The sequence below is a fragment of the Odontesthes bonariensis genome, chromosome 22 (genome assembly GCF_027942865.1).
Source record: "Odontesthes bonariensis isolate fOdoBon6 chromosome 22, fOdoBon6.hap1, whole genome shotgun sequence".
Lineage (NCBI taxonomy): Eukaryota > Metazoa > Chordata > Actinopteri > Atheriniformes > Atherinopsidae > Odontesthes > Odontesthes bonariensis.
The window spans coordinates 6,031,609-6,058,947 of record NC_134527.1 but is presented as its reverse complement, the minus strand read 5'-3'; the positions used below and the strand labels follow the sequence as shown (position 1 = coordinate 6,058,947).

Below are 27,339 nucleotides of genomic sequence, written 5' to 3'. Positions count from 1 at the left end.
TCAACGTGACGTCACAGGTCGCTAAGACAGGAGGAGGAGGAGGAGGAAGAGGAAGAGGAGGGTGCGCTCGGCTCGCGCTCGCGGCAGCAGGTGAGAGCGCAGCAGCACAGACGCAGAACGGCGGAGTCGCGGAGCGGAAAGGAGCCATGGGAAAGCTACAAGCGTTTGAAATCACTTTCACCAACAACAAGGTGGTCTACGGTCCGGGGGAGTCTATCAGCGGAACCGTGAAGATACGAACCAGCAACTCGCTGCAGTATAAAGGTAAAGCCTCCCTTCATCACTAAGAAAGGGAGAGGAACAGTTTTTTTTTTTGTGCCAGCGTGTCTTCCACCAACTGGCTCAGCAGAGCGCGCGCAGGGGCTCGATGTAAATAAACTTTTAACCTCGCGGTGGTGAACGCAGGGGATGATATAAGACAGCTGGACGGGTTGTTGTTCGCGTGTGAGCCGATTTAACGGCGCGTCCTGCGGGTTTTTGACGGAATTCGGTGCGCGGACATCGCGCGGTGTGGCGGTGCCGCGCTGGGGGCGGACGGCCGCACGAGCTGGCGCCGCCGGCTAAATTGTTGCGCCGTTTTGGGCCAGTTGCTGTTTGAAGTCGGGCTGTACCTCAACACATTGCCTCCTTGTGTTGTTTAAACGCGGAGAAACATCCGAAAAGCATAATAACAGGTGCTAATGTGTTTACACATTTCTACCACTTTCACGCTTTTAATGCCAATATGTTGAGGTGAACTGGTTTAAACAGTTAGAAATCGGGTGGGGAAGTAGGTGGAGGGCAGCTGTTGGAGTAAACAAAGAATCCATTGTATGTGATCCTTGTGGGATTCACCTCTGATTAGAGAAAAAAAAGAAAAAAGAAGGGGGCTGCTATCTGTTACTGAGCCGCCTCTTCAGTGGGAATCTACTACAGTGGAATGATAATTGACAGGGACTATAAATAATAAGGGGCTTTCTGTAAAGTCCAATAAGGGTAGGTAAGGTGAAGGAATAAAACAACTCTCTTTCATTGCTTGTTGTGGATGAAAGTCTTTGTCAAGTTGCTTTTATGTCTGCCACAGCCAGATTAATTTGGCATCATGCACGAGCTGACCTGAAGCAGAAGCATACAGCAGAGGTCAGAGCTCCAGCCGAGCTGTGTTACACCGTCAGCCCTCATGACTTTACCTACACTAACACCAGGGCTTGTTATGCCAGAATGAAACCCTGCTTTTGTGTGGTTGCTGTGACAAACGCGGGCCATGCTTGGAGCAGACGGACCAGGCGGGCCTCCCTCAGGTGAAGGGCGGGCGGAGAGATTTAGATGAGAGCAACCGGAGCAATGTATCTGTCGGTCTGTTTTTATTTATTATAAGGAGTCTGAACTCAGGTCTGCAAGCAAAGTGTGAGTGTTTTTTCTTTAGTGCAAACTGGCTTTGAAAATGGGTGAATGAATAAAGAAAAAACAAAATGATCATAAAGAGAAATATCTAACAAGCCTGATATCAGTTTGCGCTGCCTTTGGTGTCGGTGAATATAGTTTTATACGTTTTTAGGGATTCATTACATGGCTGGGCCCTCAGGCTGCACTGAAAGTATTGGGACGCAGTCATTGAAAGGTTTCAGGTGTGTCCACACCAGTGGAAAAATAAGGGTGTGATCTACTGAAGAATTCATTGCAAAGATAAGAAGCGGGCTGCTACAGTTCTGTGTGAAGATGCAGCGCAGGCTGACTGGTGAACGACTAAAGTGTTGAGACATTTTCAGCTGGTTCTTCTGCTGAAATCTCTGTACACATCTCATTCCCCTCCCTTTCAGATGAATAGAATCAGGCTTGTCCATCTCCTGTCATGATCAGTGTGTGTTTAATGTTGCGCCGCAGTCTAATTGTCGGGAGTTTTCTTTTCTTTGCTGAAGCTGAGGCTCGCCTCTGAAAGATTTGGGTTTGTCAATCTCATTTTGTCGCTTTTTGTCTCGTATTCGGAGTCTTTCAGTGACTCATTCGCTAAAGTATTCCTGCTGAAGAGAGAGTTGGGCTCTCACCTTGGCTACTGTAAATCCCGAGGCTGCATTTGGCCTGTCGTCTGACATCACCCCTCTCAGCTTCGGGCCGCTTGAATCATGCCGAAACAGGGAAATGTGTGCTTTCTTTGTTCTGCTTTCAGGAGAGAACACTGGAGAGGTAAGAATGTCTGATTCGATAAAGCGATGAGTCGTAATGATGATAATCTGACCATTTCCTTGTGCTGTACATAGAATGGCAACAATGACGATGCAGACTTGGAGAGGACATAATCACCAGACTGATTTCTTTTGTTTGTTTTAAAGTTTTAGAAACATAATGGACATTAATTAATACAAACGGCAACAAAACTTTCTGATGGAATAGTCTCTGACTTTATTGCTTCATTATGCAGAGAAGCAACCCATCGCTTGTTTTACAGTCCATTCAGGTTGTTGTATTTCTTTGATTAAAGTAAATCTGACGCATTTCTCTGGTCTAATGAACTCAGAATCTATCCTCAGATATTTTGCAGGATAGCAGTGTCAGTCTGCATCAAATTAGATTGCAGATCCGCATGATCTTACCAGATCACGCTGCTTTAAATGAAAAAAACGTGACAAAGATGGATCATTGTGCGGTTTGTTTTGTTTTTTCTTTTATACTGCAGTCTGTAGTCTGTTGTCCACAGTTATCAGGTGGTATGATAATAAAAAATCGCTTTTATGAAGCAGCTGTAAGTTTTCTTACAACTTTAAGTGCTGAAAGTTGCTGAGGCCACATTATGAGCCGGACTCCATTATTGATGACAGAAACCATTAGACGGCATTTCTATTGATTAGCTCGTTCACAAAGACAGTGGTGGAAGCAGGGTCAGGAATGTGTGAATGAATGAAAGTGAGTATTTACACACAATGTTAGACGTGCACCAAAATGCAGCTTTAACCTGCAGACGGAGATATTATCGGCGACAAAATCCTAACACAGTTCACCTAATGCCTGACGGCGAGTCCTGTAAATAAGAGAGTGCCGATCCTGTGTACATTGTAGAATTGACAGCAAGGGCTAACAGGACTGAGTGTGAGCGTGCACGGTTGTGCGTCTCGTTTGGCTCTTTGTGGCCCTGTGATGGACTGGCGACCTGCCCAATGACAGCTGGGATGGGCTCCAGGCTCCCCCACGACCCTAAATTGGGTTTAATATACCCGCTTTAAACCCGCTTAATATACCCATCCATTAAAGAAAATGTATGGGTGATGAAAAGGAAATTACTTTGTTCTTACCTCGCTGTGAAAAGTGGTAAATGCAACCTTAGATGAACAATATTGAGCATATTACACTGTATTTATTGAACAAAAACTAGTGTTTGAAAAATAGAAATTAAGACGGGAAGTAGCAGGCAGATTCTGCTAATAAAATGTAGTCGAATAACTGATCATCAGTCAGTGTGAGCACCTCTATGAAAGCAGAGGTTTTGGCAGTTTGCTGCTCTGGATCATTCAGGTGTGTGTTAACACAATGCCAAGGAGGAAAGACACCAGCAATGATCTTAGAGAAGCAAATTGTTGCTGTCTGTCAATCTGGGACATTTCCAAACTATTTGGAGTCCATCGTTCTACAGAGAGAAAGATTATTCAACAAGTGGAAAACATTCAGGACAGCTGTCAATCTTCCCAGGAGTGGATGTCCCAGCAAGGTCACCCCAAGGTCAGAAACCCAAGAGCTACATCTCAGACTCCACAGGCCTCGGTTAGCATGTTAAATGTTAAAGTTCATGACAGCACAGTTAGAAAAAGACTGAACAAGTATTGTTTTCTTGTTTGGAAGGGTTGCAGGAGAAACCAAACACAGCATATCAGCATCAATGCTATGAATAAAATATTTCCTATTATATGTTATTCATACCAACTGTCAGCCACGGTGGTGGAGGGCTGATCATTTGGGCGAGTTTTGCAGCCACAGGACCTGGACGCCCTGTTGTGACTGAGCTGACTTTTCTACAGTCAATGAGAGGCCATCTGCCCACCAGCTAAAGCTTTGATAAACTTGGATCATGCAACAGGATAATGATCCCAAACACAGCAGCAGATCTACTTTAGTCTTAAGTCTTTAAGTCAAAAAGAAAAGAATGAAGGTGTTGCATTGGTCCAGTCACAATCCTGTACATAACCAAATGCTCCCAAGCCTCAATAAACTCAGACAACAATGTAAAGAGGAGCGATGTCCTCAATGATGTAAGAGTCTGATAACGGCAAACAGAAAGCCATTACTTCATGTTTTATCTGCTAAACTGGTTCAACCAGCTGATGAATTACAGGGGAAACTCCATTTTTCCCGCTTTGCTTCTACACTTTTCGCCTTGTGTTTCTGTTTGTCTGAGGTTGTAAAGGACCAGATGAACTATCATTATTTGCTGATACGTTAGACCTATAGAAATGAAAAGGGTTGTAGTTCCTCTTTCACAGGATTGTTGTTAAGATGCAGATGGTAAACACTTTTATCTCAAGAAGGGGAAGTACTTGTGTGTGTGTGGCCTATTTTTACTGTGTTAAAGAAAGACTCGGTTGTTATTTTGAGTATTGATATGCAGAACAAACGGAGAAAGAGGGCTGTGTTGGTCCACATCGCTTAAAAGGTTGAAATGCTACCATTCCCAGGCGGCTGTTCCTTTCACAGCTGCTTCATAGGCCGCTGCTCGGGAGGAAAGCCTCAGAACAGGGAAACACCAAATTACTCTTCTGTGGTGTTACTTCATGGTTTCACACCATCGTCTTTACTTAGAACACGAGCACAAATTGTATTTTCTGTCGTTTCAGATGCAGGATATGAGAGGAAATCACTCCAGCACTTGAAAAAAATCTAAATCTTACCAAGTATATTTGTCTCATTGAGTATCTCATTACACTTAATATAAGACACAATTGCCTAACAAGTACTATTTCAGCCAGATATAGGGACTTGTTTTAATACAATAAATCCTGAATATCTTGTTAAGTGAAAAAGTCTTGAAAACATCTTGTTTTGAGTCATATTTCACATGAAACAAGCTTTTTTTTTTCATTTGAAGAGGTTTTTAAGCTAATTTCAAGATCACTTTTAACTCAAAAGTCCTAAATATCACATCTTATTTCAAGAAATCTTGACAAGCCGATTTTCACCAGTTCCATTGGCACTTTTTTTTTTTTGCTTATTTCAAGCAAAAACGTCTTGTATTTGTTGTTTTTTTACTTATTTTTGGAGGGGCATTTTTTCCAGTGAGCAGCCGGTGATGCTTCTTTGTGAAAGGATGAGTTATAGATCTGAGGTGGGGGGGCAGAGTCAGCCTGTCTGTACGGTTTGGCTTCCTCTCACTCTGTTCCCCAGCCTTCAGCAGTGTGTACAGTCACCTGATACAAGAGATGTTTATGTTTTGGCTCAGCGTCTCGGCTTGTATGGACATTTTATCCGGTTTCTCATCTGGGGCATGCTTTGCCCTGATAGTGACGGCTTAAGGCCAACACAAATTCATCGACCCTCTCTTGAGGCAGTTGTGGAGAAGCACCTGTACAACAGGACGTTTGTCACTTCACATGAAGTCGTATTCATCTTTTGGGCCTTTTCACTGTGCACACAGGCTCCATACAGGTGTGTGTTATGTGCTGCAAAAAAGGGAGAGAAGCAGAAAAATTATTCAACATTTATTTAAAAACTCCTATTTGTTTTTAAAAACTTGTGGCCTGGACATCCAGACTTATAGTTAGTGGCTGGTGCTGGAATCCTTAAGGGAAGGTAGGGCTATGCAGGCAGACCTCACTGGAACAACTTCCTGGGAAAATTATTCAACTTTATCAAAAATATATTAAAACTTAATATTAATTTTACAAAATGTGGCATGTAAACCCCGATTTAAGGTTAGGTATGCAGTCCTGTGACTCCGCCTGGCCCTGCTATCTTAGGGTTAGGGTTCAGTGAAAGGGAAAGGTTATATACACACACAATCATTGATGGAATTATTAACTTATTAAAAAGAATTATTAAAAATTAAGTTGGTTAGGGTTAGCAAAGCATCGGCTTAAGAGCATATGTAACGAGGGTTCATTTGTCTTATGTATAATTCCACAAAATTATTGTTTTAATTGTTTTTATGACATTTATAAGATTAGTCAGGTGGAACTTTTTTCTTTTTCTGTTTCTGTACATTCTTTTATGGGGGAGCAACACACTCGCACAAAGTCTTTCTTTCTCTTTTGTAAGGCCTGTGGGTCGTTGATCACATGTTGAGTCGATTTGTTTCTGACCAATCGTTTTCGACTTCCGCTGCTTTTCCGCACAAGCAGCAACATTTCCAAACCCACGCTGTTCGTCCCCGTTTCAGTCTCAGTGCCACTTTGATTCAGAAACCGTGCGCTTCCTCAGGCCATGTTTGTTCTATCCTGGACAAGCCCTCACAGGTCCACACGGCAGCATCAGTAACAAGGGCTTTAGATAAGGGTGGCCACGGGGTGTGTGATGACTACTCAGGAGGTGTTGGTTTCTGGGAAGGCCTATAAAAAGGTCCAGGAAGCGATAACAACAAAGAGGGGGAAAAAAATGACTGTATCTGTAATAATGCTAGAATTGATGTGCTCTATAAAGCCCAGATTTTCAGTGATGTCGGATTGTTGGACTTTCTCTCCTGTGATCAGGAGTTTTGAAGTTCTGGTGTAGTCCCCAATGTATCTGATGGATCTGTATGAAGCAGCTCCAGCTGTCATGCAGACGAGCTTCTCTCTTGACACGGTTACACTGCACTTGTTTACGAGTAGCTCCTGGTTACAGCTCGTCTCTCACGAAGAAGCACCGAGGCGACTCGTGCTTTTCATTATCTTTGTCGTGGGCTTTTTGTTATTTTCCTTTTTCCGGGTTTCACCCAGTCATGTATCCTGACCCCACTCCCTCCCTCCCGCTTGCTTCCACCAGAAGACGGAACAGAAGGGAGGAGAACTGGATACCCAGAGGCATGCGAGAGACAGCCAGGGTGAAACCGCAGCACCACAAAACCCCAAAACCAAGTCCCATCCCAAGTTTTTCTTTTTTTTTTTATTTATATAGCGCCAAATACAACAAATGTCACCTCAAGGCACTTAAATAATAAAGTCCAATTCAAGCCAATTGGAATTCAATTTGTGCATATAGAGCCAACTCAAAAACAATTTCCTAACTAAGGAAACCAACAGATTGCACCGAAACTTGTCTTCAGTCCAATCTCCCGTCCTGAGCGTGCCTGAGGCGACTGTGGAAAGGAACGACTCCCTTTTAGAAACGAACTTTGATCCAGTTGGTGACGAGGCCCAGGAGGGTGGCTTGACTCTTAAGGGGCCCTTCTTGCAATGACAACCTTTGCACCTCACCTGGTCCCAGTTGTAGGTGTTGTTCCTGGTTTTGACCTTTCGGCAGAGTTTGTCTTGTGACTAAGTATTTTCCTTTTGTTGTTTATGAAGCACTGAGTTCACAAACTTCAGTTTTAATCCCTGTGACTTTGACATCTTTTGTCTTCAAATGAAGAATGCAGCATATCATTTACACAGTGAGAATAACAGGGACTCAGAGCGACTCCATTCTCTCCGGTGCCCTTCAGTGTGGGCGGGCGGCATTGATCCTCATGAACTTCATCACTCACTGTATTGTGCCCGTTGAAGGGGCGCTGTCAGCTGTGAGTCTCGGCACCAGCTGTTCCTCTTCCTCTTAAGATTTAGTCATGTTAATTATATCCATCCTTTAACCTCCGTGCCGTCTGACACCACAGCTGGTATTTTTTCTTTATTTCAGGTCTGTTGTCAGAGGATTCTCTTATCTTTTCCCTCTGAAAAAGCACAGGCCCGCCCCTCGCCGCTTCCTCTCTCCCTCTTGAAAACACTGTTCCACTTCCTGTGCAGCGAAATAAAAAACAGACACTGCCGTTCCTCTGTCGTCGTGGAACAAAATGTCGATTGGTTTACGGTGGTGGAGAAACTAAAGATAGAGAACTTTATGGCACACTGATATGAGGTAATCACCTGAGCGATGAACGTCCACAGAGATCAACTCAGTGAAAATGAACATGGACGGTGTGTGAAAGTAAATAAACCTCAGAAGGCACCTGCTTTTCTGAAGTCTCTTGGTTTTGGTTTTAGTCGGCTGTTTCTCCTTTTATTATCTGAATTCCAAAGCAGCTCATTTCCAATGAACAGACAAAGTTGGTATGCAGTGAGTGGAGCTCATCATATGTTCGCTAGATAAGCAGAAAGTCTTTTTGCTGCTGTTATTGTGGTTGTGATTCTGCTGACTGAAGAGGTTAAAAATCAGTCTGAACTTCTTATTGCTTTTTCTTCTTAAAGACAGCTGAGAATGAGGCTACTCGGCCTCTCAAAAGGGACATTTTTTTGTGTTTTGTTTCATTTTAATCTGAATATCTGGATTTTGCAGTGTTGGTGGAATAAAACTGAGCAGAGGCTCCGACAGTTTGAGCATAATTCCGCAGATCTGTGCAGTTTTTCAGAGTGACAGAAACACCTTTTTAGTTTTCAGATGAATGAATTTTGCATGTAAACGGACACATCGTCTGATTTTCAGCCATATCCTTATTTTTGTCTGAAGCTAGAATGTTGTGGTTGTTACAGTTATGCTGCCTTACACAAGATATGGCCCTTATGTACGTAGCAGGGTGCTCAGTCGTGGGAAATTGTGTGTGTGTGGTTGTTGTGAAGGTGCTTTACTTGTCGGTTTGTCACCACTCACCCAAATAAAGCAGCAGAGCTGTTGCAGCTCGTCTGACATGGCTGTGCAGAAGCCCCAGGCCTGCTGCTTCTGTTTGACCTGCGAGGGAAAAACACCTCTCATTGATGTTGAGAAACCCTCCAAAATCTGTATCTGCATATCACACTGTTTTACCTCACAGGAGTGAGCAAAGCTCTGACTGTCAGGGTCGGACGTCAGCTGATACGACACGAACAATCCCACAGTCGGACGAAAAGGTTACGGTTCGGTGCAGAGGGATTATCTCTGTGCTGCTGTGTCACATTGCTGGTCAGCCTTTATGCGGGTAATTGATATGAAACCGTGTTTTAAACACATATTATAAATGAGTTGAACGTTTTTCGGATCACATGTAGAACAATTGTCGCCGTCGCATACGTGGAAGTCTCTCCCGGCGTGGATATAATCAAAAGTAATCCTAATCTGGCAGAGAGATGTCGGCATATTAAATCAAATCAAATTTATTTGTATAGCACATTTCATGTATAAAACAGTTCAAAGTGCTTCACATAAAATAAAAGCATAGTAGCAGGGAGTGTAAGAAGCATTAAAAATACATAAAAGAATATAAAGAGAAACAAATAAAATTATTTAAATCAATTTAAAAACAAGCAACAGTCCAGATAATATATCGTGCAGATTTCATGCATAGACACATGGGAACAGAAATGTTTTTAACCTGGATTTAAAAATGTCTCCATTTGGTGAAAGTTTAATCTCCACTGGCAGTTTGTTCCACTTTTTTGCAGCATAACAGCTAAATGCTGCTTCTCCATGTTTAGTCTGGACTCTGGACTGGACCAGCTGACCTGAGTCCTTGGATCTAAGAGCTCTGCTGGGTTTATATCCTCTAGACATATCACAGATGTATTTTGGGCCTAAACTGTTCTGGGATTTGTAAACCATCAGCAGGCTTTTAAAATCTATTCTGTGACTGACTGATATTAAAAGGACTTTTTGTGAGTTTTTGTTGCGTTGAGGTGAGTCGGGCTTCTCATGTTAAGATGGATATCTGATAAGGGTGCGTTCTGCAGAACTGAGAGGTAAGATGAAGCCACCCTGTTTTCAGGCTTACTTTATTCTTATTTGAAAACAATAGATTCTGATATTTATTATTTATTTATTTATTTATTTTCTTTTTTCTTTACTGCATTAAAAATAGTTTTGAATTGAAAATCACTTGGGATCAAAACTCTTAACTGAGTCGGGAGTCGTTTCAGATCGATTTAGAATCGAATCAACATAAATCTTGTCATAAATACAAGTACAGTAAGTACAGATTACACATCTACTGGTTTCCTGATGTAAAGGCTGCAGCGTAAGCCTCTTACGCGCGAATGCAAACACTTTGAAGGTTCGGTTCGTCCTACAGACCGATTGGGGCCAAACTCAGACACACGCTAAAGCCCATGTGATAAAGTCACGTTGCAGTGTGCATTGAGCTGTGCATTAATCTTACGTTTCTTTTAATCACCGGAGCAGCTCGCAAAGCAGCATTTCTGTTTGGAACTGGCAACCGAGGACATGTCTGAACGAACAGACCAGGCTCTGTCTGTCTGTCTGGGGGGTTCCCCTTACAGTTGGGACTGATAGATCATAAGATCAGGTGGCTCCGTTTGACGGCTTTCACTGAGAAGCATTAGCAGGGAGAGATGCAGGAAAAGTGAGAGGGAGCTAATTGTTTGAAGAGCTTTAAGATTTAATGACAGTAGTAAGAGGAGCGTCGGATTACTGGCCCGCGGTGCAAAAAGGTGGGGCCTTTTGGGGCTTCTAAAGAAAAGCTAAAAAATGTCTTACAAGTTTTAGAAGCATTAAAAAAAAAATAAGAATGTTTTCAGCTCATCTTATTCTCCAACTTGGACATTCTGTAGCGAATACACCTGCTTACCCCGAGTAAAGCTGTAACATCTGCACCGTTCATCACACAAACACTGCTGTTGGAGTTGCCGGACCTCATTATCTTGGAATGTATGAATGACGTTCAGTGAGCGTTTTGGTGCATGTGAGGAATGTTGATCAGCTCCAGTAATTCAGACAGTCTCGTCTCCTGATCAGCGTTGGGATGAAAGCCGCCGTTTCCTTCCTGGTCTGTTTTTGACTGAGTGTTTCCTCAAACTAACTCACTGAGGCTCCTCTCTGCCTGTGTCAGCAGAAACTGAACTCTGAAGAGTGCAAATAGAGAACGACCAACACCCACGCTGACTAATTTTCCCCCACGTTGCAGAGCCGACACATTGCACTGCGAGCCCTGTGTGGTTTTATCACACAGTCTGGTGCTGAAGGCGTTTTTCTCCCTTTCAGTCGTGGATGTAAACAGCTGTTTTGTGTGAAATATTCTCCTCGTTTGGAACACCTCAGAGAGCACTTTGATACTATAAAACACAGTCGTCATGTTTTGGAAACACTATTGATAACACCTTCTGTCTGCCCACACAGTCGTAGTCCACGCAGCCTAATGATTAGTAGCACTGACATCATCGCTTCCCACAGACGCTCTCGCTGAACTGCGGAGGGAACCAGGACGGACTCCAGGCAGCTGCTGAGTCAGAGCACGCTCTGCTGCCGGCCTCTTCAAACTTCCCACTTGTCTGTTTTCATTCAGGCTCTGGGTTATTGGGTGGAGAACTGGCCCCTGGCACAACTCTCTGTGCTCGTGCTTCAAAGGTCGTTTTCCTGATTTTCAAGCTAAATCTTGCGATACAGGTTTTGGGTTTTTAATTTTTTTTGCACAGGATTGCAATGCTCAAACTCCCGGGTTTGCTAAAGAAAGCTGCATCAGAGCTTCAGAACCTATGGAATAGCAAACATTTCCTTTTCTTGTTGAGCAAACGGCAGCCGTTTGGCGTTGAGTGGCAATGAGGGAGGCGGCTGCATCTGTTTGTGAACAGATACAGTTTGTGAACAGATACAGTTTGTGAACAGATACAACCCTGATCAGAGGAAGTTTATGTGGAAGTTACTGTTGAGCATGCGGTAGCACCTTGCAATGTCATTATTTACCTTCACAGCTCCTCCCAGTGGGAAGAGTCGATAATCTTGAGCTGTAGACAGTTTAACTTCATGAGCTGAGGTCCCTGACAACAGATGCTGGAACCAGTCCGCCTTAACAAGCGGACAAATTGCTAAATGACTTTTAATGTATATCTTTGATTTTATATTTTTGGTACAGATAATATATAGATGTCCCACGAAACACAGCCCAGCCTTCAGACACCTAAAAACCATCTCCTGTCCGTCCATCCGACGGAAGCTTAATCTATCGTTTTTTTTAAAAATGTGATGATTGTGCTGAAAATCCCCTTTATGGTTTTGTTTGATTGTTGCTTTCTTTGGTCTCATCAAAATCTACGTTATTGGGAAGTGAAATGTTCAGAAAGGATGTTTAGACGGTTAACTCAAAGGGGAAGCCATGCTGAGAGAGGAAATGAAGATCTTTATCTGAGGCCTCAGCCTGCAAAGATGATGACACTTATCTGCACCGTTGTTTGCTTTGAAAAACAAAGATAAGATGGCTCTACTTTTTCTTTTTACTTCTTGGTCTTACAGCTTGTTCTGTGTTGCTTTTGTTTGTTTGTTCAGTTTTTTTTCTCTTACCCCCTCCATGTGTTTCCCCATGTGCCCTCTTACGTGACACCAGATTCAGTGTCGCGTAGTTTGATGACATCTGTCAGCTTGGATGCTTTTTACATTCTTACACGGACATATGATCGTACTGGATGCAGGGAAAAACACTTTTAAAGAGAAGTTTTGGTTTGTGCTCCGTCCCTCTGGGATTCTTGCGGTGGAACGCGATGACACATCATGTCTGCATCTGGACGGGATCCATGTTTTCTGTGGAAAGGCCGGCCCGTTATTCAGCATTCAGCGACAGGAAACCAGCTTCTCTCTTGTGACAGAACTACTCCCATTCAGCTCTGCTGCTGCTGCTGGGGATATTAACAGATTATCTCTGCACTGACCTTTCAGGGGCTGAGCTGAGCTCTTTCCCATTCCAGATCAGACTGCTATAAACATTATCTCCAAGCAGAAATGGCTGTTCTTTTCCGTCATAAATGCCTGATTTACGGTCTGCTGGAATAAATGTTGCTATTGTTTTTCAGGAATGAGACAGATGGTCAGAGGAGCAGATTGCAGAGTTTAGTTAATGACCGAAAAAAATGGACGTCAGTTGGATGAAGGGGCAAACGTTTTTTTATTTATTTTTTACCGGTAGCTGAGGTCCATCCTCTTACTTTAAATTGTGCCAGCAGCCCTGCTGGTGTGGAGAGCTCAGCCATCTGCCACTCTGAGAGCGCGCGTGTGTGTGTGTGTGTGTGTGTGTGTGTGTGTGTGTGTGTGTGTGTGTGTGTGAGTGAGAGTATGCTCTTTGATGCCAGCACAGAGTCCTGCATGGGTGTGACTGTGTGGTCATTTTTAGATCAGTCTGTGTTTCTGGGTTGTTTAATGGGCTGTTTTAATGTTTTTCATTAGACAAGAGCTGCGTTTGAGGTGTTTCTGAATCTTTTTTTTGTAGAAAGTGAAGCAAAGGAAGCAAAAAACGGTTTCGGATCGGTGAGATCGGTGGCCAAACATTTCCATCAATATTAGCCCTTTCTGTGTTTGTCTGTCTGCTTTTCTGGAGATAATGCCGAGGCTTCGCCCTCTTTCTGCTTAATCCTGTGGCGTCTGTCACATTTTTTTTTTTAGTGTGTGTTTGTTTGTGTGTTATCAGAGTTATCATTTCCTCACAGACAAATCAGGAGAGAGACTGAGTGGAGATTGAGGCAGGAGGAGGCGGGGGTGAGACCCAGAGGAAGAGAACAGCTGTGTTCAGACTTGAACCTGCAGTCCCCTGACGCTGACCTGAGCATATTTCCTCACTGTCGGTGTGCTGTTGACGTCAGTTGCGATATTAGCGTGACAATGTTTGTGCAGACTAAAGAAGATACTATCCTCCCTCAGAGTCTGAGATAAGCGTGAGAAAAGGGGCAGCTGCACACTCCACCCTATCTTGTGCCCACCTCATCATTTGCATTCAGGTTTGGCTGAAAGTGAGTGAGCTTGCATGTCGGTCGCTTTGACCTTAGCTTTTACATAATTTGCTTAATTTTCAAAATGCAGACCTGACTTTATGCTGCAGGTGAAGCACAACCAACGCAGCCCAGTCCAATCTGAGGCTACCATGATTTTACAAACCTCTTCCGTCTCACAGCAGCTTCCTAATAAAGTTATTCCTCACAGACACCATCCACTTCCTGTTCGTGCTTTATGCATTACTGCAGCAGAGGCGAACAGCAGCAGTTAAAACGATTCCATAGGCTGTCCCATTCTCGTGCTGATTAGTTTACATAGAGCTGTTGGTTTAGAGTTTAGAGAACTAACAGAAAAGTAACAAAGGAGAGTAGAAGCAGCATTTTGAAGAAGTATTTTGTCTCAGATTCGACTCCTTTATTGAGTAAAAGATGTCGCTAATGGTTGGTCAAACATGAAAATATCTGACTTTGGACTGGCGTTTTCTGCAGGGCTGAGTGATGAGGCCTACTTCTTTTTTTCCCTTCCAAACTTGATTTTTCAATGTTAATAGATTATTTTTCTCTTTAAAACAGCAAATAAATGGAGGACTGAAACTGCCATGATCCAAAGCTAATACAAATAATGTAAATGGCTAAAAAAGGCCATTTATTTCCTCGTTCTCTTTTTAGATTCGCCTATTTTTTACATTCCTGTATGCATTTCTACTTCGTTAGGTAAATAAGGGAGCTGTCTTTCAGATGTGCTTTTCATCTATTTGGTCGATTATCGGGCTGTAGGATCATGTTTCAGAAGGTGGTGCCTTTTTCTTTTTTTCCCGTAAACATAAAATTAACATTGAATGCTACTTTAAAAAAACTTTCTAATAGAACTGTGATTAAAATTCACCTTTTTTTGCTGATAAAAGGTGGCTCTGCGACACGGTTGTTGCGGAAGTTAATGAGAAAATATTAACCGATCGGATCGATTGACCTACTTTCAGGTTCTGGGAAATTAGTGTTGTTTTTGCAGATGTACTGCTGATAAAGAAGTACTTCTTATTTGTAACTGAGCGCATTTAAAGTGTCATTAGTGTAAGTATAAGGCATTTCAGACAGCACGCTGACTCTCCCTCCTCTCTCCGCAGCCATCAAGGTGAACTGTCATGGCTCGTGTGGGATCTCCAACAAAGTCCACGACAGCTCTTGGAGCCTGGAGGAGCAGTACGTCAACAGCATGCTGTCTGTTGCTGACAAAGGTGACCAAGATTAAAGTGTTTGTTTTTTTTTCATCTGAAGGGCTAACAGTGCGGAAGGTTTAGCAGTTTGCTCTCAACACTTTTTTTTTCTTTGCCAAGCTGTTCATTCAAGAGTAATTTAACCCCGCCGGAATGCTGTACGGTGGCTGAAAGCAGCACCTGGTTGTGGGCCAAAACAGTTCTGTTGGAGCTCAGCCTTTAGAAGTTTGGTTTGATATAAATAGACTTCTGACATTGTTTCGGTCACAGGACACACTGAACCAAAGAAGTCTTTTACTCCCACTGCAGAGCATTTCAGGACAAAAATGTGCACGTTTATGGCCATGGGTGTCCAGGAGTGTGTCCAAGGTGAGATGGTTGGATACGCTCCAAAGAGGACGGGTTGATTGAGGCACTGAGGTCCCGCTCGACTGCGAATATGATGTGATGTGATCTTATCTTTGTCTAAACGATACAGCCCCCAGCTAAGGGGGGAGATGTGCTGACAATGCAAATCACCCTGTGGAGCACGAAATAAACTGGTTGAAAAGCGGCTGGAAACGGCTCTCACACTAATATAAGTATAGTTCATGCTACTTAGTCCTTTAACTTCACTGTAGTCCATATATTAATTCTGTATCGATTCTGTCACTGGTGACAGCGACAGTATGCAGCTTATTATAGATGAAAGGCAAGGCAAGTTTATTTGTACAGCACAATTCAACAACAAGGTGATTCAAAGTGCTTTAAAGATGCATTAAAACAGTAGAAATAAAAAGCATGATTTAAATTTTAAACAAAAAAAGAAAGAAATAAGAACAATAGATAAAATTAGTAGTTAAAATGTGATTAAGTTTTGAAACTCAAGCTTCAGATTTGGAGCTTTATTCAAATGCAGCTGAAAATAGGTGTGTCTTCAACCTGGACTTAAATAAACTGAGTGTTTCAGCTGATCTGAGGCACGGGGAAAGCAGCAGCTGCAACATCTGGCCTCAACGTTGAAATTATGATTGCTTGATAGTGAGGAGTAAGGTGTACAGTATACAGTTTGTGAAATAAACAGATCGCACAGATCTGCATTGAATAAGTCGGCTGAAAACAACACAAAGGCCCATTTTCAATGAGATGTTTCAGCCAACAACGATTCTCCAGATATCCTGGAATATTCAGCGCCATTGTTACTTTTACAACTAGATTTGGAGAGTACACCTGTTGTTCATTTTCATTGAAATATTGTACAAAACACATTGAGATTGGACTAAACAGAGCTTCAGACAGCCTGGCAGAGCTTGTTGGAGCTTTTCTTGGAAGGGAAGACACACTGCTGTGAAGGACTGATGGCTTTCAACAAAGCAAAGGAATCATTGTCAGATGGAATCCAGCACATTTAGCTGTTTTAGCCCCGTATTCAACACATAACCACCCACGTAGTGTAAGTGTTGAGCGTCAGACACAGAACAGAAGAAGGGCATAAAGAATTCACAACACAGCCCCTCTCTGTTCTCCCCTTTATCATTGCAGTACCCCCCCCCTCCTCATCCTATTCTCTCCCCAAAATGGGAAGAGTGAGACAGGAAGGGTGACAGAGGATCACCGCGCACACACTTGCACAAAGCCAGCGACGCTCGCTGTGGCTGACTGATAATGTGGTATGCCACAGACGCCTGACGGTTGATGTCGGCTCGTCATCCTGTCACTGTTCTCAGTTAATCACCATCAGGAAGCAAAATCTTCCTGCTGCCGTCGGTGGCGTTGTGGTTCCTCTGCAGAGGAACTGACATCCGTGTGTTTGGAGCATGTTTACAACAGAACCACCGCAGGATTTCTGAATAAAAATGAACTTACAAACTGAAACCGTGTGCAAGCTCAGGACAGGGGACTGAATCGAAGACAAGTTTCAGTGCAGTCTGCTGCTTTCTTGATCCAGGCAATTTTTTTAATTGGAATGACATGAATAGGACTAATTTGGTTTCATTGAATTTGGTTTTATTGGATTACAATTAATTGGATTCTCATAGGCTTGGATTTGACTGTATCTTTCAAGTGCCCTGAGGCATTATGTGGGCAAAACTAAGCTGAATCGAATTGAAAGGAAGAACCAGAAAGGCAACTTTGAAGAAAAACTATTTCAATATTAAGTACTCTTGATATTTTGAGGACTTCTGAGCTTGATTCTCAGAGCACTGGAGGCACTTTACCAGAGTAGGAGGAGAAATCTGAGGTAGACTGGTCCAGGCGACACAAGAGTAATCTGATTTGCCAAACATATGAAAGTAGCGCCAACACTCGTGATAAGAATAAAAGTCAAAAAGTGGAACCTTTTTGGTACTTTCGCACAACCGTCTGAATTCAAATGTGTCCTGAGCCCCATTGAGAGCCATTTGCCCCGCTGACATGACTCGGCACGAGCAGCAGAGTTTCCACGGGGATGCCAGCGTCCAAAGTGATCATTCATCACACGTAACCTCCTGCTCGCCTAACCTGGCCTGATCTGGGTGCGTCCTGTACGTCTTCTAACAGACAGACAGGCTCATTTCTGACCCCCTTCCAGCCTTTTCTTTGGCGACCAAGAACGGAAAAACTGCAGAACGTTAAAAAGCTTCAGTCTGTGTGTCTTTAGTGAGCAGAGGTGCACTGACACTAAGCTTTACGGTATCACAAGTCATCCAAAAATATGCTTAGATTGCACCACAGTGTTACCTTTTGGCTTTATTGTACTATAAAGGCTACTGTAGAAATGTAAATTAATAAAATACATAATAAATAAAACTTCTAACATAGGTTAAGCAGGGTTAGTGGTTTGGTAGAATCTTACTGTTCTTTATATAATCTAATTTACTTTTCTTTTAACTGATTTCATCAACTTCTCGAGCATGTGCTGCTGCAGCACGGTGCTGCTTTGCAGTAAACGTGATGATGGAAAAAAGTTGTTCCCGCTGCTAATGAGGTGAGACGTGTTGCTGTCTGGGAGAATTTAATTGGGCCTTCAGCTCATCTGGTGAATTAATAAGCTGGTTGGCTGAAGGTGCTCCGAGTGTGACAGAGACACAAAGGCCCTCAATGCCTTCTCATGCTCTGGGTATCAATTTAAGTAGTAAACGGTGCATGTAATTGATGCCGCTAAAAGTAAGATGTGAGATTCTGCTAATAGATATTGATTACTGCAGTGCATATATATATATTTAGTGTTGGATAAGATATTTGTAAATCAGAATTTGGTGTGTTTACGCAGACATAGACTAATAAGACTAATGGGGAAGTAAAAGCTTATTTTTTTCCTTCCCTTTTTATACTTATAATGCTCCAAATATAAAGTTACAGAACTGTAAAGTTCTATTCTGGATAAACCACCACAGTTAGCTGGTTTCGTGTGAGAATTCTCCAAACGTTGTTATTTTATGTTGTCAACAAATCTTGCTAGTTTTAAAATGTAGCACTCTGAGGTCATTAAGTTGATGTAAAGTGCTTCATAAATAAAATTTATTATTATTATTATTATTATTATTATTATTATTAAAGAAATATCAGAATCGACAGAATCGGCTGCTTTATGCTGTTCTTTTAAATGCCTTGTCTTTATGTAAAGCACATTGAGTTGCCTGTGGTATGAAATGCGCTATATAAATAAAGATGCCTTGCCTTGCCTTGACAATCGATTAGTTACACATGTGTGTATATATGTATATGTATATATATATATATATCGTTTTCATCTGTGCTGACATTTTCCTCCACGACAGTGAATACACTCACCCTCACCCTCACTTGGACTGTTCTGCTGCTGGAAATGATCACAGCAGCACTGATTGTGTATTAATCTGCAGCTGAAAATAGTCCCAGACAAATTTATTTAGCTGCCGTTGAAGCTTCTTTTTGAAACTCAGGCTCCACATGTTCATTAGAACAAATGGTTCCAATATGAAAACGGGGCCTTTTGTGGGTTTTATTGGTAATTTCACGAGCGTAAAATAAGAAAGAGCGTATCTTATCTGTAGTCTGAAAGCAAAGACCGTGCACAGTGACCTGCAGATGTGACGGCTCAGAAGACAACACAAAAGCTTCATTTGATCAGCCGGGGTCTGCAAATCCTTTCTTAACTCTTTAGAGAAAAAAGCCTGCACTCTGCTGTGTGCACGTGTCAGCTGTTACTCACCAAGCCCTGAACCACTTCCTGTGACACTGGTTGACTGGTTTGAGTTGCCAGATTCCTTAACTACAGAAGACGACTCGGCTCAGTTTCCTTTGAAGAGCAAATTCTGTTTGGGGCAGAAATCCCCCCCAGCAGGAAAGTAGGTGAGCCCTGAAGGCCTCTCTGGGACATGTGAAATGTTAATGAAATAGCAATGTGGACGAAAATCCACGAGAAATGTCACAACGTTTTCACAATGAAGGTCATTTGCATTTTCTTGTTGACTGTGAGACTTCTTCACCCCTCTGTTTTGCAGGGACTCTGTCACCGGGCGAACACAGCTTCCCTTTCCAGTTTCTCCTTCCAGGTGAGTCTAACTCTGAATCTGATTGAGCATGTCAGGGCCACGCCCTCAGATCCTGGAAGAGTTTGCTCGCATACCTGTTTTGTTTTTTTTTAATCAGAGAACCGGGTGACGCCAGTGGCAGGAACATGCAGGTGATAACCTCTGCTGACTTCCAAAGTGCTCAGGCCTTTGTCTCTTCACCCGGATTAGTCACTCTCCGTGTGAGGAAATGACTTTTCGTTAATGTTTAAAAGGGCTGGGCGGAGCAGGCGCTTTGTGATGCCTCAGCATGGAAATACACATTTATTCCCGTCCACTTTAACACAAGCTTGTGATGCTGTTGAATAAAAATTCCTGCGCGTTGGCAGTAAAGTATAAAAGGACAGATAACAGAAAGATGAGCTGAGCACATCTGACACCTGGTCTGTCTGGTATCTTCCTCACACTGTCTCATGAGTGGGCTGCAGCACAGGGGGCTCGGGTTATTTTTAGTCCCCTATCCTGTTGTGCAGTCACTGTTTAATTGGTCTTCATGCCTCCATGCTTCGTCCTCCCCTCCTCACAAGCCCTTGGTCTTGAGAACATCAGCACAGGGCTTGTTAACTACCATGTAGTGTGATAAGTGCCTCCTTCTGCCCCCTGCTGACACAGCAACCAGGCTGCTGGCAGAGCCGTGCACAAAGAAACGAAGGCTGGTTTAAGTTTGAAGGCTCTTTTCCTTCCTGATGCTCCTGTCAGCTGGGTACATCTAACTCACATCCTCTGCTCTTTGTCTCACACCCCTTAGTCTGGTTGGTGGGTTGGACCGCGGTTGCACGACTGTCTGAGTTCTTTTAGGGCCTCGGGATCTTTTGATATCAGGGAAATTTTTACTTCTGACCCATATTTGGTGCAGATGTTCCAGTCCACCGTCCTTCCTCAGATGTTCCTTGGTTCCATTCTCTTTCGTGGTGATGACGCTCACTAATCTTTGAGCCTTTGAGTGCAAGATGCCTACGTTTTAAAAAAGATTCCCTTTTGTTTGAAAGCTGGGATGACAGTTGGTCCTTCGCCATCATACAAATTACATTACATTACATTACATTACATTACGGTCATTTTGCAGACGCTTTTATCCAAAGCAACTCACAATAAGTGTGTTCCACATCGGTAGGCAAAAGAACTTCAGGTCACAAGAAATCATAAGTGCATTTCCTTCCAAAACCAAACAGCTAAGAGCATAACTAGTGCTAGAGTAAGTGCGGGAAGTTGGGTACCTAGACAAATGGAAAGACAATTTAGAAAGAAAAGACAATTTAGGGAACGAATATGAGAGACCCACTCTTCCTCAGGGTCTGCCTTTGAGATCTGTGGTCCTCAGTAACCCTCGGCGTATATTATTCAGCTCAGACCACACGCTAAACTGATAGAAAAACTCTCAATTGACAGTTTTGTTCGCAAATACTCACATGTCAACATGTCATGATGTCAACACGTCATTATACATGTTCTTTTATTCTTATTTTATATTTTTTATTCATTTTTATTCACATTTCATATTTAATTTTAATTATCTTTTTATTGGTAGCAGGACAAGGAAGAATTTCACTGCACATTGTACTGTGTATGATTGTGTATGTGACAAATAAAACTATCTTGAATCTTGAAGAGCTGTTGCTTAAATGGCCAACATGTCACCGACAGTTAGGGTTGGAGGAACAGGTGGGGCTGCTTGTCAGCCACTTTCAGCCGCTGGGTGTTGTGCGTCTCTTCAGGGATAGGTGGCCTAGTACGTCCCCCATCTCTCCATCTCTGTCTCGGTTTGAGCTGCCAGGTTTTCTGCTCCCCTCCGTCTCTCCTGGGAAACTGTTATTGACAGCAGCTGCAGACTGTCCCTGGAGCAGCGGCCCTCCATCTGAACGAGGATCATGGAAACAAGGAACACTTTACAGTATCGAGGGGGGTTGAGATGCTTAGTTTCTTATTTGGACAACACACTAAACACCTTTTTGTACACCTGCTGGGATATTCATATGTGGATTATGTGTATGGATGGAGTTTCTTCTCCCCACTGGCTCTGAACACCCCCCCCCCCCTCTCCCTCTCTGCCTTGGTGCTTCTTCCCCAAATAGTTATTTTTATCCCACTATTCTTAAATTTCCTACCCTCCAGCCTTTCCTCCGCTTCTCTATCTTGTCCTTGAGTCCCAAAATCATTGTTGTGTTTGCGTTGAGGACGCGATGTGCCGGGATCAGTCTGAAAGTCCTCTTATTTATAGTGACAGCGCTGGTAGAGATGTGGTTGGTTTAGGACTGTGAAATAGATTCTGTTTGTTTCTTCTGTTTTTCATGACAGTAAAATGTCTCACTTTTAACATTTTGATGTTTTCTTTGGTTTCTTCGGTTTATAAGATCTTAAAATCATTGCTTTTTGTTAATATTCACACTATTTCACGCTCTGTCCCAGTGGTTTTGTTGGACCCTTGGGTTGAATAAGCTAATGCATGGCCTGTAGTACCTCACACTAAGCTCCATCTCACATGCAACTCACTTCAGGGTCCCCTTTTAAGTTTTCTGCCTCTGTTTCTCCTCAGTTGCTGTCCCCACTTCTTTTGAGGGACCCTTTGGAAAGGTCGCTTACCTTGTGAGGGCGGCCATTGACACGCCCCGCTTCTCCAAGGACTACAAAGCCCAGAGGCCCTTCTACCTACTCAACCCTTTCAACCTCAACGAGGTGCCTGACGTTGAAGTAAGTGTTCGGTTCACATTCCTTTCTACTTGTTCGTCACCTCGATGCTCATGTTTCATCCTTTCTATTCTTGCCGAGTAACAGATGGACTGGATAGAGAAGGTGGGAAAATGCCAAATGGTGGAATGCCTTTTCTTTATCGTATGAGCTTTTGTCTTGATCAAGGCTTATTTGGCGTCTGCAGAGCAGAAGATGAAGCATGTTTTCCTTTGCTCCCTCCTTCTTATAACTCACTACCTCGCCATTATGACTCTGGAACCTAAGAGGGATGAATAATCAGCAAAGCATAAGGTAGTGAAGCCTTAACCGCACACAGATGAGCATTAACCCTGCAACTCTGTCCCTGTAGCATCAGAGATTTGCTGTGACCACTAAGAAGTTCAGCTACCTCCTGCTGAAGACGGGCACCCTGATGCTGAAAACATGCAGCGACATGAGGGGTTACGTCTCCGGTCAGGTGATCAGGTTAGCCACTGAGATCCACAATAAGTCTGGGAAAGACACCGGATATGTGCTGGCCAGTCTCATACAGGTAAGTTCAGCTAATAGAGCAGAAAATCCCAAAAAGAATCCAGCTCATAGAGTCATACTCTGCGTCAGTTACTGCGATGAGCCACAGCTAGTGAGGATAAAGACTTTTTGTTGTGTTTTGGGCGCCCGTTAAGCCTTTCTAAACCTAAAGAGAACATAAATGCTGTCTTTATGTCTTTATGTTTGCGCGTTTGTCTCGCCAGAAAGTGACCTACAAAACCAAGCGGCCTGTGTGTGACCTGCGGACCATAGCGGAGGTGGAGGGAGCCGGAGTGAAGGCAGGAAAGCACGCGGAGTGGAGGGAGCAGATCATCGTCCCTCCTCTTCCTCAGTCAGCACTCGCCGGCTGCAGCCTCATAGACATCGATTATTCCATTCAGGTCAGTGTGTGTCTGTGGCGAATAATATCCTTCTGCACGATACTGATGGACTGTGGACTGAAACTACTGAATTATTGATGATACACTCTGGTACTGCCTGTTAGTTATCGTAGTATTATTTTTGTGATGATCAACATTGCTTCAGGTTATATTTACGTCTTCTCTTTTGTTTCTTTCTTCCCCAAACTGTAAAGAAGCCACTGTAGGAAAAAGCATGTTGGAAATATTTGAAAAAAACATAGAAACATACAAATAAATGTGTGTTTATGACATGTAGTTCACTGTAAACACTCCGCTGAGGTGCTTTAAGGATGCGTTTTCTTTTCCAACTTAAATCGGAGCATTTTGTGCTCTGAGCAGGTGAAAATCAGCAGTGTGAGAACACCTTTTTTTTTTTTTTTTTTTTTTTGGTGTCACTGATGATCCAGAAATTAGAATCTATTTTTTTTTTTAATCAAATCAAATTTATTTGTATAGCACATTTCATGTACAAAACAGTTCAAAGTGCTTCACATAAAATAAAAGCATTGCAGCAGGGAGTGGAAGAAGCATTAAAAATACATGAATATAAAGAGAAACAAATAAAATAATTTAAATTAATTTAAAAACAAGCAACAGTCCAGATAAATGAAAAGATATCGTGCAGATTTCATGCACAGATACATGAGAAAATAAATGTCTTTAACCTGGAATTAAAAATGTCTCCATTTGGTGAAAGTTTAATCTCCACTGGCAGTTTGTTCCACTTGTTTGCAGCATAACAGCTAAATGCTGCTTCTCCATGTTTAGTCTGGACTCTGGACTGGACCAGCTGACCTGAGTCCTTGGATCTAAGAGCTCTGCTGGGTTTATGTTCTCTGAACATATCACAGATTTAAATGATACGAGCCCCTTTAACCAATCCCTGTTTGTGTTACAGGTGTCCCTGAAGTCCCCGGAGGCGGTCGTCAGTTTGCCCATCTACATCGGGAACATACCTGTGAACTTGTCCCCGTCGAGGCCCATGCCCACCAGCCCGGGCCTCTGCGAGGCAGCTGGGGCGCGCGGGGCAGCAGGGGTGACGCCCAGCGCCCCGCCGGCGGAGGACGAGCTAGAGAACGAGCTGTGCGCAGGGGGGGTTGCCAGTGAAGAGATTCCCACCAAAAGCCACTCGCAGCAGGACCCCTCGGGGCAGCCGGTCACCATGTCTCCCAGCGCGTTCAGCCACACGCCGGGCGGCGTGCTGCCTCCCGGCCACGGAAGACCTGACGCCTCCGCTCCATTGTTCTGCCTGTCCACTGGAGCCACCATCCCTTTCTTCACTGAGGGAAATGTGACTCCAATCCCCACTTCCTGTTCGCTCATTCTCCCTCCAGAGTACAGCAGCTGTGACTACCCACATGGTTAGTGCTTAAAAACATGCCCCACACTTACTGATTTTTGTCTCGGTATCTGAGGTTTTGTGGACAAACCTGGTTGGTTGATGCACTCGGTCTGCACAGTTCTATCACATTTTTTGCTATTTGGCTCCCTTACAGTTGTGGGTTGTATCACCACTGTTTAAAACCAAATCTCCATACGAATCTGTACATGCACAGCCATGCACTGTGGACTGTGGACACCCCCAGAAGCCACAAAAATGTCAAAGGACAACGTAGGGGTAACGGTACAGGTCCTAACAAGAACAAGGCCGTTCATTGCATATAGTAAAGATATGCAAACATAATGCCAAAAGAAAGAACAAACGAGGGAAATAAATTGTTCTGATTTTCGAAGGATCGGTATGTGCGGAATCAATACATGTGGAGCAGAATTTGCCTTTATTTATTATTATTATTACATTATATTTATTACAGCGCCATACATTGCAAACGACCAGAGAACCTTTTGAAAAATACTGATAAAGTTTAGAGTTTTTGACATGAAATTTTGATGAAGGTAGTCCGGCTAGTTGGCTGGGGTTTAAAAATAAAGCGTTTTGCTTCTCAAAACAATATGCGTTCAAAAGAGTAATACATTTGCATCACAAAATCGTTCTCCAGGAAAAAGTCAGACCTCACAATTGCTTGGCGCTATTTTCTCTCCCTTCGTATCACTCCGTGCTGCCGCCTGCCGACAGCCGCGCCTGTTACGGTGTTTGCTGCTCGGAAGCAGGGGACTGCTCGGTCTGCACGGTCTACACAGCAGGCAAATTTTAGATAAATGTATACCAGTGTTAATTTCGTCAGCTTTTTTTAATTTAGTCTAAGTCTTAGTCACAATGTCGAAAATCAATTTTAGTCTTCGTCAAATTTTAGTCATTTTAGTCAACACTGTACATAATAAAACTTCTCCACACACTGCTTCTCTTTTTCTCTATTTTATTTATATAACACTGTGCAGAATAGAACTTCTCATCTTGGCCACCACCGGCATCGGCGGCATGATCAATCATTATCATGCATGCAGGTTGTTTTGTTGTCCTTCGCGTTGTAAATTAAAGCTATGGTAGGTAATCCTAGAGAGCTAGCAAGAGAGCTAGCAAGATTCGAAAGTGTCCCCTCCTCTAAGCTCCACCCCCCCCTCCCCATTCCGTCAGTGCTTCATCCAAAGCCGGTAGAACCGCATGCGCACACGGAGCAGGGAGCCGGCAGAGGGGGGCGTAGGCAGAAAGCAGAGGCATCTGATTGGTTTTTGTAGGCGCTCCAATCCGAGATCAGCGTCCCGCTGATCTCGGATTGGTCAGCTTTTTCTCAGTCCTGCAGCTGCCACAGAGGTCTGATTATTTTCGTCCCTTTTTCTAAATACATCTTGTATAGATTTCTCTCAGGACAGACGGACCATTTCACCCAGTATTACAAAATGTGTTTCTGAACAGGATTACCAACCATGCCTTTAAATGGCTCCATACATCCAGGCGTTGTTTTCGCCCAGCTCCAACAAACCGTATACCGGTATCCGAGCCCGACGCCATGACTGGACTGCAAAGTTGAACTAGCTATGGTTAAGTTATAGCTTGCTATCGGCTACGTTACTTGACTGATTGAGCCGCGCGAGGCACCGTGGGACAGGCGCCGTGCAGGGACAAACAGGGCAACAGCGCGTAATCTTCTGAAGTTCAAGAAACATTTATATTAACAATTACAAATTAATTATAAACAATTACATTTTTTAATGCCCATTCGTCCATGGCTTGTAAATTTCGTCTTGTCTTAGTCTCGTTAACGAAAATCATTTATCATTTATTCTCGTCATATTTTTATTTTCTGGAAGCAATTTTGTGCGTCATCGTCTCGTCATCGTCACGGGAAAAAGGGGCGTTAACGAAATATTTTCGTCATCGTCCTGGTTGACGAAATTAACACTGATGTATACTCTGTAATCCTGCAAATCCTTACCTCGCTTCAACCGTCTGTCATTGACGTTATTGTCTTTGTGTTTTACAGAGCCTCCACCTTCCTACGAGGAAAGCTGCAGTAGTGTAAACTCCAGTTTTAACAGTGGACAGTAGAGAACGAGCAGGTGGCGAAGCATAGTAGCCACGCCCACCAACATCTGTCTGCACTCGCCTCTCAGCAAATCCGCACAGAGACGTGCTGAATGAAAAAGGATGGACGAGGGCTCCACCCTCCGAGCACCCTAAAGATTATGTCTTTGTCCTCTCCTGAGCAACAAAAAGGGATTATTTCTTATTATTATAAGAATTTTAGTTTCACCTCGTGTCCCATCAGGTAATGTCAGACAGAACAGGGGAACATCACTGTGCCTAACAGGAGCATTCTGGATCGTCACACAGCATGTAGGGGGGGGTCGATTATTCTTTTTCAACCAATTGTTGCATCTGTGATGCCTTTAGAATGATTTTAGCCACTGATTGCTTTTGACAAGACTTCCCGGTCTGGCCTTTTTTTTGTTTTGTTCTGGTGTTGTTGGTCCAAACGTGTGCTTGTTAATGTGGTCCAGTTGTGTGTTGCTGTCCTTGGTGGAGCCGCGTGACCCGTTCTGTTCGTCTGCCCATCTGAGGTGACGCGCCGAAAATACGAAAGGACCCCAAAAAACTCCTTTGTGGAGGTTTTTACTGTGATTATTGCGTCTTCTTCTTCTTCTTTTTTTTTTAAATAACAAAGTCAGGTGTTGTTTTTCATCTTGCACGCAGGAGTTTTGAGGAAAAACAGGGATCTGGGGATTTTTTTTTTTTTTAATTGTAGAAGAAAATATATTGCTGTGAGGAAAAAAAACTCTAGCAGTTTGAAACTGAGCACCCACTGATGTGCTTTGTTTATAGACACAAACTGCACATTTGTCT

The 27,339-nt window shown here is 43.2% G+C and overlaps 1 protein-coding gene across 1 annotated transcript; it reads left to right on the top strand.

The window, feature by feature from the left end:
* Positions 1 to 67: 67 nt before the first annotated feature.
* On the top strand, positions 68 to 27,227 carry arrdc1b (arrestin domain containing 1b). Its single transcript, XM_075455683.1, has 8 exons — positions 68 to 264; positions 14,873 to 14,983; positions 19,408 to 19,458; positions 22,010 to 22,164; positions 22,514 to 22,696; positions 22,899 to 23,075; positions 23,995 to 24,457; positions 26,480 to 27,227. The coding sequence occupies exons 1-8, from the start codon at positions 147 to 149 to the stop codon at positions 26,542 to 26,544; spliced, it is 1,323 nt and encodes a 440-aa protein (XP_075311798.1). The 5' UTR covers positions 68 to 146; the 3' UTR covers positions 26,545 to 27,227.
* The last annotated feature ends 112 nt before the right edge of the window (positions 27,228 to 27,339 follow it).

What these genes read in the sequence shown, in the direction of transcription:
- arrdc1b (XM_075455683.1), top strand. Translation starts at nt 147, where the DNA reads ATGGGAAAGCTACAAGCGTTTGAAATCACTTTCACCAACAACAAGGTG. An exon ending in GCTGTCTGTTGCTGACAAAG is followed by an intron (nt 14,984 to 19,407) that starts GTGACCAAGATT and finishes TCTGTTTTGCAG; the next exon opens with GGACTCTGTCACCGGGCGAA. An exon ending in TGCTGGCCAGTCTCATACAG is followed by an intron (nt 22,697 to 22,898) that starts GTAAGTTCAGCT and finishes TTGTCTCGCCAG; the next exon opens with AAAGTGACCTACAAAACCAA.